The sequence below is a fragment of the Histoplasma capsulatum genome, genomic scaffold, assembly GCF_000149585.1.
Source record: "Histoplasma capsulatum NAm1 scaffold_9 genomic scaffold, whole genome shotgun sequence".
Taxonomy (NCBI): Eukaryota; Fungi; Ascomycota; class Eurotiomycetes; order Onygenales; family Ajellomycetaceae; genus Histoplasma; species Histoplasma mississippiense.
This window is the reverse complement of record NW_001813974.1, coordinates 709,729-728,543: the sequence shown is the minus strand read 5'-3', so window position 1 is coordinate 728,543 and position 18,815 is coordinate 709,729. Positions and strand designations below refer to the sequence as shown.

Sequence of the window (18,815 nt, the reverse complement as noted above, 5' to 3'; positions counted from 1 at the left end):
TATACACACACATATAGTCGAAAAATAAATTGGGAAGAATATATAATATATCACACAGAGAGAGCAATAAAAAATAAAAAGGAACCACCTCGTCTACTTAATAGACAAAGTCCCGCCGCTCTATTGGTCTAATTAATTATCTCATGGATGAAATAATACTCACCCTTCAAATATTTGGTGAGAGCAGATCATACTTAACGCACATCTCCACACTCTCAATGCTCGCTTGCAGAAATGTCCGCGCCTCAAGCCCAACCCATACCTTCAGCATCGACGTATCGCCCTCCCGCACGGATTTGAGCAATGTCGTGCCAGCTCCAAGTTGCCGGAGGATGGGGAGTGCGCTGACAATACAGGTCAGCATGTCTTGTTCAGAAAACAGTTGGAAAAGACAAGAAAAGAAATAGGAACGTACCTCTTAAACAAATCCAACTCGGGGTCCATACTCCGCCCAATCCCTTCCAGTAAAAGGATGGATATGACGACATTGACAAAATCTCCCTCAAGCCGCACGTGGTGGGCGCGCACCATATACAACACCTGGCTCAGAACATCGCCAATCTTGACATTGCCTAGCGCAAAGGTTCTCCCCTTCACCGCCAATACGAGATGCTGCATCTTCAGAGCAAATATCTCCGGGTCGATCACAGCGCCCGGTTGCCGGCATCGCTCCACCATTAGGTGGCCAGATTTGTACCCGTCAAACTCAGCCACTGCACGGAACAGGTCGAGGAAGTTGCGACGGTTGTGACCGTTAAGCTGAGTGACGAGGCCTGTGTCAATGAAGATGAGTTGCGGCCGATAACCTTCCTTGTCGATCTCTGAGAGAACAGCATTCCACTTCTCTGGGTCCCCTTGGTGAGGCCGGAGACGGTCGAGCACTGATTCTGTTTCATCGACTTGGGTTTTATCTCTAGCGGGCGTGTTTGGTTGGTAAGTCTTGAGAGAGAGATCGAGATGACCTGGTTTGTAGAAACGGACCATGATGTTGCCGGGGTGGAGGTCCGCATGGACGAAGTTGTCGATAAGAAGCATGTGTAAGAAGGCATCGAGTCCCTCACGGGCTATTTCCTGTTGGTATACGCCCCCACCGCTCTCCAGGAATGTAGATAGCGGGATGCCCTGGGCATATTCTTCAACCAGTACCTCCCTGGTTGCATACTCAGAATATGGATATGGGAACCATGCAGTCGTCCGCGATTTAAAGTTGTTACGGAAAATCTGGAGGTTTGCAGCTTCAATCCGCAAATCCAGTTGAAGTCGCATCATGTTTCCAAACTGCTTTACTTCATCCGGGAAAGAAAACCACTCCAGTGTAGGAATTGCATTGATTAGGTGTGCAAAAAAGGTCATGATCCGGAGATCTCGCCGCACAATTCTCTGAACATGAGGATGTAGTACTTTTATTGCAACATACGACGAAGGCACCCGCTGCGGGCTGCTCTTAACCAATGTATCCACATTCCTTTTCAATTTAGCGCGCAGGTTCTGCGGCTTATCATCCAAAGCTATTTTATCCTGCACACCAAGATCCGGACGCAGCTTTGCCTTGTATACTTGTGCAATAGCCCCAACCCCTAGGGGCTTCTCGTCAAATTCTTCGAAAATATCTTCAAACGGCAGGTCGAAAGCTCTGCTTATAATCTGCTTTGTAGCATGTAATGAGTGAGCTGGAGCGTCCGAATGTAGTGAAGACAGCTCCGCGCACAACTCTGGGGGAAATATATCAGACCGCGATGCCGCCCATTGACCTAGCTATATTATTATTTAAACACGGATTTAATTAGCAAATTCCATCTACCCTTCCTATTACCGAATCACACCTCCGTTCCCCTTCTTTTGACGGAAGGGAAAAGCCCACTCACCTTAATAAACGCCGGCCCGGCCCTCTCCATCCCCCCAACTAAAAACCCATACCACCAAAGTGTCCCACTCCTCTCCCCATCCCGTTGCTTCACTCTCCGACCAATCCAAATTGCCGGCACAGTGGCAATCACTGGCACAAAAATCGCAACGAGATACAAAATCCGCAGCGCCGTCGCGACGGGCTCCACAACATACCGATCCACGAAAACATATACACTCCGGCAGAACCCGACGATGCCATGCAGGTCGTCTGGAACCACCCGCCGCGCTTCCTCGCGGGATGCGGCGAGCATCTCGCTCTCCGCGGTCGTGGTGTCATCCTCGATGCCGTTTTCAGCGAGCTGGAGGAAGGCAGCTGGAGTTAGAGCGGCGGCCAATAGGAAATATTTTGTCTTGGGCCAGGTATGTGGGCGGCGAGGGGAGTGGTAGTAGCTCCGCCATGGAAAGTGATGGTGGTGAAGGGGTTTCCGGCCATGGTGTTGACGGCATAATTGGCGTATGAGGTGCGGGTGACCAGCGGAAGAGGGAGGGGGGATTCTACCAAGCAGAGAGCGACATAGTTGAGATGTGGGTTTCGGACAGAGACGGCCCAGCCAAAGGGCCGTTCTCATATTATCGCGAGTTAAGGCGGCTTCGTTTAGTGATTGTCATTAGTTCGTCCTGCCAAATACCTTGTTATGCTGTCAGTTGTTGCTGCTATTAGTGTACTGCGAGTATTGTTCATGATTCTGTCCAGCACTCTCAGCATTGGATAGAGAGAGGTTGGTAGTTGATTTGGCTCGACGTCATTAGTTTTCCCGATACGAAGCTAAATATTGTAACTATATGATTCTGGCCTGGAAAGAAAAAGAGAGAAAAAAAAAAAAAAAAAAAAAAAGAGAAAAATATTTACAGCGAAATACACGCCCAGCACAGCCAAATATTTGATAATTTCACAGCACTCATAGCTAATCCCGGTCAGCGACGAACAGTAAATAAAAGTCGGAGGAGCTCCTCTCTGCACGTAGATACCCTGCATGGATGCTCATAGCCACTAGTTATCGACTCCGCAAAAGGCGGCGTTGCTCTTCGCTCTTCGCTCGTCACACTAGGTCTCGAAGAAGCCAGCAATTCCACTGTTCACATGCTATCACACATTTGATACTAGTATAAACAAATGCACATGTAAAATATACAACATCTCGTCCACAAGCCGAATAGTAGACAAGAAACACCAAAAGACATGGATATCAACACGAAAAATAGCATTTTCCCTAGCGGCTTCTTCGTACATGGAGAAACTGCATTGCTTCTGAAACTCATGCACCGGCGTGAGATCCACGCCCAGAACTGCTGTTATATCTGGGAGACCTGCCTCCTTCATCCGATTGACGCTATCCTGCACAGCAGATAAACACTCTTGTCCCAAATGGAGGGGCATCGGATGCATAGGATGAGCAGGTGTTAGTTACCTGGAGTTTTTCTAATTCCATCAGGAACAGAGGCAAAAAATTCCGGGTGCTTCCGTCGAATCGCAACGGCAATAGCTAGGTTAGCAATCCGACGAATATCTCCAGTGCCAAAGTCCAGGATGGGTCAGCAAGGCCGATGTGAGACACCACAGACTTTGCAGTCATTTTGATCCCTTAAAGCTTGAGTTTGGGTTCCGCAGACAAGATCATGATATCGGCTTCAAGTCCGAAAATCTTCTGGGTGAACTCTGCAAAATAATCGCCCAAGAGTCAGAACTAAGGATTACCAATGTCTCCTCAACATTTGAGGTAATCGTCAGCTTTTGCCTTAACTAAACCAACTGCTAGCTTCCAAATGCGCGACGCCTGAGGCTGGGTGGGCCCTCGACCGCTTTATTTAACCCCATGCTTTGGGAGTGGAATTGCAACTCCTATCCCGGCATTGGAATCCTCAACACCACGCAACGCGACAACGTAGAAACCTCGCTACATGATGCTAGGCAACTTCTTAACAAGCTCCCATAAACAACACAGCTTCTTCTTTCATTTCAAGCTCCATTTTTCGTTCCCGCCGTTCCTTTCTCCTTCTCTGCCACCATTAATTTGTACTTTTTCAAACTCCTTGGCATGCTTCCGGAGCAGGTCACCCCTGCTTTTCCACTCCTCCCAGTCCCCAAGATTCAAATTTTCACCTCAGGCCATTCCTCTTGCATTCTTATGATCCATATGAAGGTTTTCCTTGTTTATGCGCCGGAAGCAATGCCTCAACCTTTTGCGGAACAATCTTCTATAGATTCCTCTGGGTGCTCTGAGGGTACGGCCAGGCAAACGATGATGGCATCACAGGGCACGGACGCAAATGGGAAATCGGGGATAGAGTATAGGCTGTATATATATATATCACTCTGATGGAAGAAGCCGTTAGTTCGAAACGCGAATACGAAGACATCCTATGGATATCAAGTAGTATATGAGATAGATAGTCCACTTCAAGGCTTCCTCGCGGCGCAACTGCCAATAACCCCTATCTCCGAAATGTTATATATAATCAATCAAAATCGACGTGGAACTTTTTTTTTTTTTTTTTATTTTAGAGCGAGGGGCTACATAACAGGGGCTCCATTACTCAGATAAATAGTACCATTCGTGCAAAAAGAGAGACCGTTGAAAATGATCAAAAAAGCAAACGATAGTACAGTACAAAGGACAAATAATGGCGAATGACCTTCGAAGACGCAAGGGGCCAGAAGGGCTCGTTCGACTTCTTACTTGGTTGAGGCCGTTAAATAAACGGGAAAAACATTTTGAACAATTTTTGCAAGTGGTCAAAGCCCGGAGTCCAGCTCTAAAAAAGGTGACGCTAATGACATAATTGGCAAGGGCGATCTTATCTTATCTGCAGCTCAGTTGAGCCCTCCCTCTCTTTCGTCACCTTGAAAACTGATCAGTCTCCAACAAAACCCGACAGCAATGAAACAATTCAATTCATCAGAGGTTGCCTCCCATCCATATCCGGATCTGCACCACCAAGGTATTTCCACAACCGACTAAGCTCGCGAACTGTCATTCCATCTCTATATCTCTTAACACCGCCTTCGTCGTCCTCGTCGGGCTCATCCACACAAATCCCACTGCCATTACTCACTGACATAACTCCGCCACTAACCTCACTGCCACCCCCATTTCGACTAACCGGAGCAGATGACTCACAGCAGACCGGGCTTTCCACTGCCGAAGCGGCAGCGGCAGCATAATAAAAAGCCTCCCTATCCCGACATGTACGCTCGTCAACTCTAACCGCTTGATCCAGGAAGTCATTAGGCGCATCGGGGCGATTACTCCCATGTCGCAGCTGAGGCGTAGTATCTAGGGGAAACATATTGTTCAAATAATGCTGATTGAACATATGACCCGTCGCGCCTTTCCGGATGAATACTTTGCCACTATATCGCGTCTTGGTCAAACGGACGTTGTACAGAACACCCCATTGCGGCACGATGTCCTCTCCATTGACGTAGTGCTCAATGTGTCTGATGACGCCTTTGGAACTGCGATTTCGCGGCAAGAGTGAGGTAGAGATGGGTGTTGTAACGGTCTGGATAGCGCGCATGGGGTTGTTGAAATGTGAAGCGGCCGAGCCGAAGGTGTAGACTTCGAGTTTGGCCATGTTTTCTGCGGAGAGGTCTGTGAATAGGAGGTCTAGGGCCATGGAGACTATGATGCCACCCTGGGAGTGCGCGATTAGGACTACCTTATGCACCGTCGGGTCTGTTAATGAGCGTTTGAGATAGTCGTAAGTATAGCGTGTACTGTAGGTGTCGTAGGCGAAAGATCGTTGGAAGAGGCATTCGAGGAGGTCCCAGAGGAGGCCGTAAGTGGGGTTGTGGATTCCTGTGATTGGGCGGCCGAAGGTTTTGGAGAGGCGGTCGCAGTTGTTTCTGAGGCCCTGATTTCTAGAGCAGTTATGCGGCGTTTAGAAGAACTCTCCAGAGGTAGTCTTTTAAAAAACGAGGGGAAGGGTAGAATTTACCCAACCATTACTCCATTCACAAAAATCCACCTCTCGCCTTTCCGAACATTCCCACAGTCTTCCTTAAGCCCGGCACACGACTCCACCACCATCGGCCCCCGAATCGGCACACAAAGACCCCATATCAACCCAACCGCACCCACGAGAACCCCCATGCTCAACCACCCAGGCAAAAACGTCACCGCCATCAAGACCAAACCGCATAGAAGCGTCTCGAGGGCGGTGACAGTGGCCAAGCCACATAAGTACCAGATATTCCGAGGGTTGAGGGAGAGTTCATCGGTTGGGTCTTTGGAGGTGAACGGGATGAATAGTTTGGGGAGCTGGTAGAGGACGGAAGAGAGGGTGCGGATATCCCGCCAGGTGAGGGCCAGTGGGGTTTCAAGGGCCCGAGGGGTTGAGGTGCAGCCTTGGTTGTCTGATTGTGGGGGGATGTAGCCAACTATGCTTGGGTCTGGTGGTTTTTCTGGGATCATTGGGGAGTGTGCGTTTGATAGATGGATGAATGAGTACCGGTGCTCAGCCGCTAGAAGGAGGGATGAAGAATATATGAGCTAATGGGTATACAGGCATTTCTTTGATTCTGTTTCCTTTTCTTTTGCTTCCTCTTTTCTGATTATTTTTTTCTTTCTCTTCTCCCTTATTTCTTCTCCCTTGTTTTTGCTGTCTAGAAGAAATATGGGTCTTGTGATTTTCAAGGAAACAAAGTAGAGGATTAGAAGAAGAGCAAAGAGCTAAAACGAAAATGAGAGAGAGAAATGTTTGATATCCACAGCGATTGCGAAAAGCCGTTTCATATGACATGTTCCCAGGGTCTTGATCCATCACATGGTTGAGTAAATATAGCAACACATGGCTTGCCACCACCCCCGCAGCCACCCACACATCCAAAGGCAGAAACATCAGACAACTTCTAGGCTGAGCTGGTTGGGGACCGCGGCCCGTGCTCTGGTGAGAAGCACACAGCTATTGGTGATCAATCAAAGGAAGGGAGGAGAAACGCAAGGCAGAAACAAAGGTTTGTGGGAAACTCCGTTTCAGCTGGCCCACAGAGTGGAGAACCACCCTTTGATGAATTTTTGGGCATAATGAATACGAAGCCGCAGGCAGAAATAGCACCTTTAGGAGGATGAAGTTGTTTGTTCGGCTCTGCCTGGAGGAAGTTGAGGCTGGGTTGGAGAGCTATTATCACATGATTAATTATGACTTGCCGAAGTCATCAAAGTAGCATGAAGGACTGACTCACTGAGCTATACAAAAGATGTTTCACAAGATATCGGAACCATACAACGAAAGACGGGAGTTGAGTATGACCTGCATTATCAGCACACCTAGAAAGGTAAAGAACCAGAAGAAAAACTCCATCCAATATGTTATGCATCCGTCCCAGGCCAGCTCATGAACTTATCCAGCGAAACAAGAATAAAGAAAAACATAGTGTACCAAACATACCATGGGCTGAAGAAAATGGAAACAGATACGAGAAAAACGACAGAAAAATACTAGGTAATACAAATACAAAAGGGGACATGCATAAATGGCTGTAGCAGTGTTGGCAGATGCGTATTCACCTCCCATGAATCCCATGAGTATTTATCAGACAATACTCATAAAAATCCGAAAAAGAAAAAAAATGTACAGTTCCAAATTAGACAGGGAACAATTAAATGTCTAAAAAAAAATTATTTCTTCTCCGACTCTCTTGCGGCTCCACCGCTAGCTCTCCACCATACATCGCCGCCCCATCTCATCATCCGCTCAATCGCTGCTGTAGGTGTATCGATTGCAGGGCGGATATCCAGATAAAATACCGGCTCGCCATCCGGCCCCGGCGGTCCGGAGTAATAATCAATCACGTAGCGAACTTCTTTAGGTCCAGAAGATGTCTGGCGCTGTACATACCAGTCGTGACGGTCGAAAGGGGGTGATGTTCTTTTTTTTTTTTGAGATCCGTTACGTTAGACATACATACCATAGCGGGGCGGTTGAAGCAGAAAGTTGGATCGACAGGCGCAACTCACCCAAATTTGGCCGGATAAACCCAGCCCAACGCCTGCAAAATGGTTGCCTTGGGCGTCCTCTCCTGCGGCCTACCCATGAATCTCACCAAGCGCGGCTCAGCACGCGGCTCACCCTCTCCACCACTCCCCATCTCCCTCTCCTCCCGATGCTCCTCCCTCAACAAATTCAAATCCCCTCGCTTACACCGCAGCCATCCCTTCCACAGCCCGCCCGCAAACGTGCGTTCCCAGCCCACAATCTCCTCCCACGCGCCCTCGTTGAGGAAATTATGCACGGCAACCATCGCCTCAACGGCGTCCTGCGGCGTGTCCGAGTAACCCTTGCGGAGGAGCGCGTTGTACATCTGCTGGGGCGACGGGTATTCCCACCTGCTGCTGGAGCTGTCGGCGCGGGGGATGGAGGAGACCTCGCGCTCGACGCTGAGATCGACGGTCTGGTTCGGCGCGCGGCTTTGCGGGATCGAGGCGAACATGTAGTTTAAGGGATTGAGTCTGGAGAGGGTCGATTGGGGTTGGGATGTTGCGGTGTCGGGGGAGGAGGTTGGGTTGAAGGGATCATCCTTTGCGCGGACGGGGCAGGAGGGAGCAGGATGTTGTTGTGTGTCATTCTTGTTCTGGCCTGGAACGGTCCTGATGGGACAACCGGCTTCGCACTGTGGGCGTTAATGGATCTAGTTAGCCAATATGTTCAAGAAAATGGGAACTTAGGATTGCCATTGGGAGGCATGCTTACTGCTGGCAGGTTATCTGATCGTAATAGTCCGAGTCCCTGTCGCTCCGCGCCTTGGATGTATTCATTGGCAGTTGGGGATGTGTTGGAAGCCCAGAACCAGCCCATATTTATATTTTTTATAATCTTTTGTCTTTTCCGGGATGTTAGATATATATAATTTCGCAAAGAGGTTTATTCTGGTAAGTAGATGCCAGACAGAGAGGGGGGCGTAATTTGAATTGGGGTCAAAATCTATGATAAAATATTTTTTTAGGCCATGGAGCTTTTTTATTTGGCAACAAAAATCAGTGATGATGCCGATAAACACGTGATGGCGCAATATCAGCCACAAGTTCTATGTTTGTATCCTTTTTTTTGGTATTTCTCACCAAGGACCAGACAAGCAGGGTTTTGATATTTTATTGATACTAGCTAGTATATATATGAACAAACAAACCGATAATGAATACAATCCAGCTAAGTAATACCCGCGTATCCCTCTACCCAGACCAATATCCAAAAAGCCCTTTTCCCCCATATTAACTCCAATCCAATCCAATCCAATCATCTATCCCAGAACACCATTCCTTACGTAGAGGTAACCATGTTTCCCCCTTGCCCCAGGGGCTCAAAAATGGAAACGCCTTCTTCTGCCCTCGAAAAATAAAATATAAGCGAAACGATGACGTGACGTCACCCCGCAGAGGAACAAAAATGTCCAACAAAGCCAAACTCCCTGACCGATCATCCTGAATTAAACTGCCTCTCTTTCCTTTTTCCTCATTTCCTTTCTTTTCTCCTTCCCAGGCAGAACACCAGATTCAAAATCAAAATCAAAATCCAAAAAGTCAAAACGCCTTATAAATCGAAGTATAAAAGGATACCCATTCCATCCCTCCATGCCTTACCTTGCCTTGCCTTGCGCTTTACCCAACTTCCACAACAACAGGCCCCTCCACAACATCTTGCCAGATGCTCCGGAACACCCCGCCGTGTAACTCAGGAATATACAAGTAACCCTTCAACGCCTCCTCGACCGCCGCCCACCCATCTTCTCCATTTCCATCCTCTCCATTCCCATCATCCTCATCCCACCGTGACCCAGACAACGATCCAGACTGGATCCACCCTCTAACCTCCGCAACCTCCCTCAGCCGTTGCAGAAACCACGGCTTCGCCTTTTGGCCCTTCGAGCCGCGCGCACCCAGGAACGCCGCCCAGGTAATCAAATTGAGCCACGCGTTCGGTAATCTAGGGAATGCCGCAGTTGGGAACCGACTTAGCGCCATCGCGAGGTGGCGACTTAGAGCGCGGCCGAGGCCGGATGACGGTGGGGAAACGATGAAAAAGTTGTTTATATGACAGATGGCTGCGACTCGGGCAACGTTTTCGATGGGTTGGAGGGAGATGGGGGACTGGGGGGTTGTTTCTGAGGTTGCAGAGGTGGAGTTGCGTGCGAGGCGGAATGGATAATCCAGCAACTCAAATTCCACCTCGTGACTTTTGAAGAGGAAGATTTCGTTTTCGAGGGCGGAGAAGTTTTCTGGGTCCCGTGTGTTTGCGTGTTCGAAGAAGAGGATTTCGCGAAGGCCCATGAGGGCTTTTTGGAGCGGGTTGGAGAGGGCTTCGTTTGTGCAGAGGGCCATGCCGATATTTGATAGTGGGGAGGTGTGCGGTGGGATGATCCTTTCTTTGGTCTCTGGTGGGATGGGTTGTGGGTCCCAAGTTAGGGGGAAAAGTGGGCGGGACATTAACGCGGAGGCGGACATGATGTCACATCTATTTTGGTTTAGACGATTTAACAGAGTTTTTAAACGTAGGTTCAGGGGAAAACCTACATTAAAACATTAGAGAGCAAACGAACTCCCTCGCCTTGGAATGAGGGCCCGAAAACGCCTCCGCGCAGGTCAACCATTTGCTTCAATCCCTGGATATGATCTCTAGCTTCGTCGAAATCACCAATGGTCAACTGAAGTAAGTTTTACACGTATAATCAGCACATCATTGATCGAAGCACGCAAAACACAAGCCAGCACGTATGGCAAGCACAGGGAGATATGTTGAGGAAGATATATAAAAAACTTACGGCACAAGACGTCAAGCTAACAACGATATCAAATGCTGAATCCGTCAGTGCCAGCACTGGATCCTGAAGTTTCCTATTCATCTCACGAATACATCGAGCTTTCATCATATAATAATCTGGCTCGAACAGAACGCGCTCCTTGCCAGCCCCTGTGGGCGCAGTAGCCACCAGTTCCGAATGCTTCCCCTGCAAGACAGCGCGATGGGCGGCGCACAGACTCATGTAGCCGAAGAAAGGCCCTGGTTCAGAGATTGTGGCGGAGATGATAAGGGCCATACGGTTCTTGCTGTCTTGAGGTTGCCTTGTTTCGGCGGGGAAAGTCATTGGGATTAGGACGGCGGAGACTTGTTATTTTAAATCAGTTCTGGGATTCCTACGTTATACTTTTAGGAAAACAAGAAAAGAATTAGAATAAAAACTTACAATATTTTATCAGACCATCTATTACATCATTAGTCGAGGGGCTTGCACCTGGGAGCGTGCTGAAGGGGTCGAAAGCCCAAGAAGTGGTGTCCCCCAAGGGACTGGGAAAGGAGGGGAAATCCGAACGATCCTGCTCCAGTATGAGGGAGGCGATCGATGTTCCTTCTCCAGACGGCGATCTGCTAATCATAGACAATTCCGAAGTCGAAATCGGACTTGGACTCATCGTCGTCCTATCTGAAATACTATTATTGTCAATATCTTTTTTCATGTCCGCATCGGTAGCGTTAGCACTGGCAATGGCTTTCCGCCGGTCCTTTGTGCTGCAGGTGGTCTCGGTGCTATCTTGATCGGCGGAGGGTGGTGAAGCTTTGTCCTTAGTAGCACCACGCTTGGACGTCCTCTTTAGACCAGCCAATCTCTCCCTTCGCCGCACGTCGCGCATGACATGGGATCTGATGGCCTTTCGGGCTTTCTTGTCCTTGATCCTTTTGGAGGTGAGATCGTCATCGTGGTCGATGAAGGTGAAAGACGGGATGTCTGAGGGCGTTGACGACTTTGATGATTTTAAGGCTAATGGCATTCGCAGCGACGCAAGGTGAAGGCAAGATTAGCATACGAACATGTAGTAATTGTGGATGGAAAAAAAAATGTTTCAGAAGCTGGGGTTTTATTTGTGAAATATTGGAGGCCAGGTCGTGGGTGTTTGATAGGATAAATGGAGTTCATGTTGTTCGTTGATAACTGCCATTTCTCCGCATTCTCAACAATACTAGTACGATATGACAAGGAAGGGCCAGGAATAGGAGCACAGCAATGAGAGAAAGTAATATAGCAAGAAAAAAGGCTGTTCATATTACACCAGAATATCACCGGAGGCTACTACTGGGAATAGCTTCTGGCTGGCAGCCTGACAGCATAGAAGAAAAGAAGGCAGGAATGAGGACATTATGCAGTAAACAAAAACAGCGCACCTTGAGCGGACTTGGTAGAGACTTTGGACAATGTGTGGCCCTTAGCCTGTATCGGTACGTGTTGCTGTTGCGGCTGCTGCGGCTGTTGCTGTTGAGGTTGTAGTTGTTGAAACTGATGTTGCCGCTGCCGTTCGTACTCGTAGTGGGCGTCGTTTGGCTGCTGTGGAGACGGCGGGAGGATCTGACCCGCCTGTTTCCACGGTCGATGATTCTCCATAATAGGTAGGTATATATGGAGCGAGATTCGGGACTCGCTTTTCCCACCTCCCTTGTCCCCGTCTACTTCCACTTCACGTCAATCAAAGGCTAAACAGGTGGCTAAATCTATCGTGTGGTAACCGCGGGAGAGCAGTGTGGGAGAGCGGGTTCATCCCTGGCATAGCGTGCCAATCGGCGGAGGCGCGAGGCGGGCGGCGGCGGGTAGCTTTCAGTAACAAGAACCACACAGCGGTCGTGCGGAATTTGGCAACAGAGGAGTGGAGGGAAGAGACCGGAATAGTAATAATATAGTGAGAGAGAAAAAGAGAGAGATTCGACGGGGCAAAATGTGTGGGGGACCGTTGGCAGCGGAATCTGGGGCAGGAAGAAGGCGGATGTGGAAGGTGGACAACGGTTGACCAGGGACAGCCAACGACAACGGGCAAGCAACAGAGGGAAAACGACAAGGCCCGGCAGGCGGAGGTTTTATTCTTCTACACAGCAGACGGCCACCATAGCATAGATTGCCAGGTTTATCTTTTTCCTGACTTACGAAGAACAAGAAGCGGAGGAAGAAGAGGAAGAATTAGATGATGAAGAAGAACGGAACGGACAAAAAGTGACCTGGTCAACGAACTGTTTAAGTTCTAATTTCTGCAGCTTCCCCAGTCAGATTCTATCTATATGTTTCCCTCTAGCTCGCTCGTTCGAAGCTCCCACACCAATCAACCTCTGCTTAGCTTCGAGGTTTATTCTTAGCTGCGTCTGGTCCCGAAGATACGCACAGGAATCGACATTGTATGTACACTATACATCCGTGCATGGAGCATGTATGTACTTGTTGGTAAGTGCGATCCCTCAGCGAGGGTGCCTGGAACAAAGAAGGATTATTCTTGTCATTTCGCTATTCCCCATGGAGATTTCTTCATGTATAGATTGGATTCTGACGTATTTGACGGTCAAGCGCTCCCCAGCTTTCCATGGCTTGGGTCGCTGTGGACCGTGGGGAAGACCGAGATAAGCTGCGATCCAAGATCCATGAACCCTGGATGCTAGATAAGAGAAATATACTAGTATAACTATATCCTGCACCTTGATTCAGCTACAACATGAGACTGCAGGGTCGCATGGAGTAGTCATACCTGGCTGGGTACCTGCTGCTATCTCAGCCATTTTCTGCATCCAGGGCTTGATCTCCCTTCCCTTCCCGACTTATTAAAATAGTTCCCATGTCGCCTTTCGTCTAGTTATGTTTGAATTTGAACGGTTGCATAGATAGATATTCACGATACCAAAGCGGGCCCATTCTGCAGAACCTGGGGGTGTCTCACGGATCTAAATGTCTTCAACTCGAGGGAGAGCAGAAATAACTCAGAAGTATTACTTCCAACATCATCGACCTCAACATCTTCGCTGTCATGACCCATCAATAGCCTTTTGTCGCAGCTCATCAAGCTTCCCCGCCCTTAACTTTAGACAAAAGTCTGAGCTCCGCACTCCAGACCTTCGAAGGGTGATCCACGCTGCGCAAGGCCCAGTCCTTCCGCGCCCGCCGCCAATCTGATTTTAGCTGCGATCTAGTCAGAGATTCATCGAACTGAACCGGCCTAACGAGGAGCTTTATTAGTGTTTTTGCAACAAGGTTTGGCGTGTCCGAGTTCGTTTTCTCCCATTTTCTCGCCACGGATGCTGACATGATATCGGTGATTGGTGCGGAGTTGCCGGTGGCTGAAGCACGTACTACCCTCTGCCCAGGACTCAATTATGGATCCGTGTCCAAAGTTTTCTTCCGAGTTTGTTTTACTTTCTAAATTTGAGCGACAAAAGGCATTGTAATTAACTGATTTTTTTTTTTTTTTTTTTTTTTTTTAACGGAGGTGACCAGGATCCGCCGCCCCCTTGTGTGGCTGAAATAGTTAACTTACGCAGTAACTAGATGAAGGAAAACTGAAAAAAAAAAAAAGACAACCAGATAAGGAAAAAGCAAGTGAAAAAATGCGGGGGGTAGATATGAACAGTACGCCTGGCCTCCCTCATACCTCTTCCAAGAATAGCCATATAGTGGAGCGCCTAGATAGAGACTAACTACCAAGTTCTATAGAACTTACTAAGTTCTCGATAACCGTTCAAATACACGAATGCCCTGGGCTGGATGTTGCAGATTCTATGTCCTGCATCGTTAGCTGTCGCGTGCATTCTCTTATGTATGCAAGGCATTTGCTGTTTCTGTTTTGAATGCAGCTACCAGGGAGAATGTCAACCAAATGACAGACGAAGTGGATACATCAATTTTCTATCGTTTTATATATCTATTAATTTTGCCTTCAGCAACCTGCGGGAGTATTTTTGAGGCACTTATTTTATTATTGTAATATGGTCAAGGCAGCTAAATCTAATGAAATTGAAACATATAAACAATAATGCATTTCACCATGACCTTGTGGGATGGTTAATCTCTCTATTGTTATCTATGCACAGAAGCTGGGCTAGGGAAAGGCTTGGTCGCCCTCCACCTTAAAACAGCCAGACTTGCTTGGCATGCATGCTATCTTGGCAGGTGTAGAAGTGGAACAAATTTCCTTATAGAATGATCTCAATTTCTGTGTAGATAGAAGTCAATGATATCCAAAGTTTTCCCTATGGACTGGCCGAAATAATAATTCAAAATGCTCAAAAAATGAGTAGAAATTATCAAATTCTTGCTGTTTGGATACTGACAAGATGTGCAATCGATGTGAATGGCTAAGCTTATATCTACATATGATTGGCTGTCCTATTTGTGCTGTAGGTGCTCCCAAGAGATCAACCATCCCACAAACATGCCCAACACCAACAGCAGGCGTCGATGCTCGGTTACCTGAGACCCCAGTCGTATGCAATTATGAATATCAGGGGTATAGAAGATACCTCACCTCCTTCCCTCCACTTAGCTACAACGTCCTGCTTCATTCCCAAAGTCCATATAATTTAATCCAGCAACCTGTGCCCGCCATGGCTACCAGTGACCTGGTATACTCTGTTGACCCAAGAAATCGCTGACTTCTTCGAGAAGACAGCAGTGACTCGCTCAGCGTGTGACACTTTTGCGAGAGAGCATCTTGGTGGAAACGTCGTTCCAGTGGCCGTGCAAGGTGTATGCAGCTATACCGTCTACGCTGGACCCAATGCCGAATTCGTTGTCCAGTTTCGCCTTGCGTCCCTACAACTGGGTATGGATATTGCAAATCTCGCTCGAAGCATCTACGGCCACTTTGCACCCCATGTGACATTTTTGGACCAAATTGGAGAAGGAAGCGAGAGCAAAGAATCCCTTTACATCTATGTCATGAGCCGAGTACGAGGCATTAGTTACTTGCATTTTATCCTGGCAAATAACAGTCAGGTGCCCGAAAACTCACCTAAGTTTTCCTCATGGCGCAGGAATCTTGTAATTGATATTGCGAAGTATGCTTAGCTTCTCACATTCTCGTTACAAATACGCCAAGCTGCTGATTATATGCATATATACAATGCTCTATTAGGTTCTTTGCTCTTTCGTGGAAAGGCCCACGGCACGTTGATCAAACGTACCGCGACCACTTGTACCATCGATACAAAGAAGAACTGGATTCGCTACTTGTTTCTCTCCCAGACCGCTTCCGCCCGTTAATCCAAGAGTCTCTTAACTCATTACCGACTATTTTTGCTCTTCTTATGGTACTACTCCACAAGGACTTTGGTGTCTGCAACATTATTGTGAATGAAATGTCTTGCAATCTAGCTGGAGTGGTTGATTGAGCTGAAGCAGAGATCGCACCATTTGGCTTGAACCTTTACTCTCACCAACGACTAATAAGTAAGGTCCATCTCAAGAATGGTTGGGTTCGGTATGACGATTATGTCACTTTGGAGGACATATTCTGGAGCACATTCACTAAGGAAGCTGGAGGGCTGAGCAGTGACACAATTAGAGCCATCAAAGCTGCACGAATTGAAGGACTACTGCTATCTCGTGGCTTCACAAGTCGTCTTGCGAATATGCCGGAGCCAGTACCTATTCAGGATGATGAAAGTGGAGCATATAACATGCATGATCTGGATGGGCTGTTAATTAATCCAGCTACAAGGTTTACGGATTTAGCATACACTATGGATACTGAAAATAGGATGGAAAAAAGAGGATAAGAGATTCAATAACCAACAAAGGGGGTCAATGTCAGTGAGAACTGCCTTCAGATCGTCGTATTTTCCAGTTTAGGAAGAGGCTTCTCTGCATTGAAGACCTTGTGATTGCCCGATGTCATAACCGCATGGTTTGATTTGCAGAGCAAACACGCAGCCTACCACCGGTCATCTCGAACTTCCAGCCTGTGATGAGGGTTGGCGCCGTGTTTTTGATGTTTTTGACATAAGTCGACCCCAGCATGACAGCTCCATGATCGAGAATGAGTTCCGACATGGAACTATCACTCCACCCAAGGACTTGAAGACCAATGAGACTTGTGAGATTGTTCTTGACAATATAGTTAATGAACCCGTCAAGAACCTCCGGTCCAATGCCAGATAGGTCAGGAAGAGGCCGGCCGCCCTGTAGCTCGCAAGCACACAGGTCGTCCTCAGCCAGGGCGAAGATGTGTCCATGAACACGGGAGGGATCAATCTTGTCAATATCGGTGACTTTAGTCCACTGAAGGGAGGGGCTTTCAAAGTTGGTCCCGAGCATGACGGTGCCTTTGGGAATCTTGAAGTGACCGTGGATCAAGTGAATCCCAAAAACCTTTTCGACATTGTGACGGATGAAAATTTCCGCAAGGTCCGTAATATACGCATCAGCAACGGGGGGCTGGTTAGAGTCATCAAGAAGTGTGTTATACCTGCAGGGTGTCAGATACTGGACCGAAATCTTTCTACAGATAGAAAGGACAATTGGATTCACACAGAGCACCACTTGCGTGGAAATCCTGGATAGATAAACTGTTAGACCACTGGGGCAAAAGAGCTTTCTCACACCAGCGCCATGCTGGTAGTAGAGGGGACGAACCAATCCAAACCCCCCATAAACATTAACACTTAGGGTTAGGTTGATGATTAGTCACTCTAGTAAATAAGCTAATCTAAAATAGGCAATGAGCTAACCCAAAAAGGCTCAAATCACATGACGTCAAAGACTTGTAACTAAAGTAGTTTAGTGTCATGCTGCTGCAACTGAGCCATAGAGGGTCTGTGAGATTCTTAATACACTACATACTCGTTTATATTTTCTAACTCACAGTCGAGGTTGTGAAATGCTCTGCACAAGCTCACCACCAAGCACAAGATATATCACCTCAGAATGTTTTATCTGAGATAGAGGATAACACACCGTTCAAAGACATCGAAGTGCAAGAGCCCCAGAATCCCAGAATTCCAATTATTCCCAGTAATGGAGCAGCTCCTGTCTACCGGTCTCGATCTACAGTTTTGGAACTTGGTGGTATTGTATTCCTTATTCTCACTGATTTTGGTCAAATGAAATTGGCTCAAAAAGGTGGGAATCAGGAATGATGCATGCCAGATATCTACCGGGCTCCGGAGCTTCTATTAAAGCTCCCATTCAGCTTTCTAGTTGATATGTGGTAAATTGGGGTCATGGTAAGCTGTTCCGGCTTGAGTAAACTCCAAACATACAGTAGGGCCGCAGCACCGAGGACTAATGACATCTTATTGACTTTAGACTCTTGAGCTGATGGAAGGCAGAAATCTTTTTGATCCCACTGGTCACATTCACAACCAGTATGTCCTTCCGCTGGCATTGGCACAGTGTATTGCATATCTTGGGCCTCCATCCCTTACACTGATCCAACGGAGCCCCATCTTTTTGACCTATTTTGACAAATATGGTAAGTACCTAGACTCCGGTTCATGTGCACATCGATCTTTTAGTCAAAGACCTGTCAGAAAGAATGAGCTTAACCACACATCATATCTATTATAGGCAAATTTAAATTCGAAACAGAAATCCCTAAGGCTTCTCTTGAGGATTTTGTCACCACAATCTCACAAGGAGAAGGAAAAGCGCACCTCCTCAGCTGACTTCGAAAACTCTTGACTTGGGATCCGGAAGCTAGACCAACCTCCTCAAAAATGGTTTTAGATGACTTGCTAATGATGGTATATGAGACAATGATGTAGGTTGTGCTTCAAGCTTATCCATCCATGCGCAAACCTCTGAGAATCAATATAGAGAAGCGCACAAGCAGATTAAGAGAGAGCATTGAAATATATGTTAGACAAATAACTGAGACAGGGACAAAGGCAGTAAACATACAAAAGAGAGGAAGGAAAAAGAGGGAAGAAAAGCAAAGCCATCTGTGCCTAATCCGTGCGCCGCCTCCGCTTTCCCAGATTCCAAATAACAACTATAAAATAAGAGTATTGTGACAAAAAGAATCTTTCTTTGCTAGTAAATGACAGCACGTTTACTTGCCCGTCGATTGATTCGCATGTTCCCTCTATACAGGTAGGCGAAGATTATGAATGATGCTTCCACATCTCAGGAGCATGAAGGCATGTCGTGTATGAGTATAGGCCAGGTA

The 18,815-nt window shown here is 47.5% G+C and overlaps 7 protein-coding genes across 7 annotated transcripts; 1 reads left to right on the top strand and 6 right to left on the bottom strand.

Moving 5' to 3' along the window:
- Window positions 1-166: 166 nt before the first annotated feature.
- Window positions 167-2,477, bottom strand: HCAG_07693 (conserved hypothetical protein; the record flags this gene model as incomplete). The annotated part of the gene is made up of 3 exons (XM_001537334.1): window positions 167-344; window positions 416-1,755; window positions 1,866-2,477. The coding sequence occupies 3 exons, from the start codon at window positions 2,475-2,477 to the stop codon at window positions 167-169; spliced, it is 2,130 nt and encodes a 709-aa protein (XP_001537384.1).
- Window positions 2,478-4,797: 2,320 nt separating this feature from the next.
- Window positions 4,798-6,323, bottom strand: HCAG_07692 (predicted protein; the record flags this gene model as incomplete). The annotated part of the gene is made up of 2 exons (XM_001537333.1): window positions 4,798-5,770; window positions 5,848-6,323. 2 exons carry the CDS (start codon window positions 6,321-6,323, stop codon window positions 4,798-4,800), a joined length of 1,449 nt encoding a protein of 482 aa, XP_001537383.1.
- Window positions 6,324-7,529: 1,206 nt separating this feature from the next.
- Window positions 7,530-9,186, bottom strand: HCAG_07691 (cytochrome c heme lyase; the record flags this gene model as incomplete). The annotated part of the gene is made up of 4 exons (XM_001537332.1): window positions 7,530-7,779; window positions 7,869-8,521; window positions 8,602-8,731; window positions 9,173-9,186. 4 exons carry the CDS (start codon window positions 9,184-9,186, stop codon window positions 7,530-7,532), a joined length of 1,047 nt encoding a protein of 348 aa, XP_001537382.1.
- A 320-nt stretch (window positions 9,187-9,506) lies between these two features.
- HCAG_07690 (predicted protein) lies at window positions 9,507-12,280 on the bottom strand (the record flags this gene model as incomplete). The annotated part of the gene is made up of 5 exons (XM_001537331.1): window positions 9,507-10,359; window positions 10,419-10,549; window positions 10,667-11,010; window positions 11,090-11,662; window positions 12,064-12,280. The coding sequence occupies 5 exons, from the start codon at window positions 12,278-12,280 to the stop codon at window positions 9,507-9,509; spliced, it is 2,118 nt and encodes a 705-aa protein (XP_001537381.1).
- Window positions 12,281-13,711: 1,431 nt separating this feature from the next.
- On the bottom strand, window positions 13,712-14,457 carry HCAG_07689 (predicted protein; the record flags this gene model as incomplete). Its single annotated transcript, XM_001537330.1, has 3 exons — window positions 13,712-13,821; window positions 14,003-14,068; window positions 14,370-14,457. 3 exons carry the CDS (start codon window positions 14,455-14,457, stop codon window positions 13,712-13,714), a joined length of 264 nt encoding a protein of 87 aa, XP_001537380.1.
- A 795-nt stretch (window positions 14,458-15,252) lies between these two features.
- Window positions 15,253-16,038, top strand: HCAG_07688 (predicted protein; the record flags this gene model as incomplete). The annotated part of the gene is made up of 3 exons (XM_001537329.1): window positions 15,253-15,270; window positions 15,311-15,705; window positions 15,783-16,038. The coding sequence occupies 3 exons, from the start codon at window positions 15,253-15,255 to the stop codon at window positions 16,036-16,038; spliced, it is 669 nt and encodes a 222-aa protein (XP_001537379.1).
- A 256-nt stretch (window positions 16,039-16,294) lies between these two features.
- On the bottom strand, window positions 16,295-18,050 carry HCAG_07687 (predicted protein; the record flags this gene model as incomplete). The annotated part of the gene is made up of 4 exons (XM_001537328.1): window positions 16,295-16,344; window positions 16,585-17,114; window positions 17,603-17,734; window positions 17,908-18,050. 4 exons carry the CDS (start codon window positions 18,048-18,050, stop codon window positions 16,295-16,297), a joined length of 855 nt encoding a protein of 284 aa, XP_001537378.1.
- Between the last annotated feature and the right edge of the window lie 765 nt (window positions 18,051-18,815).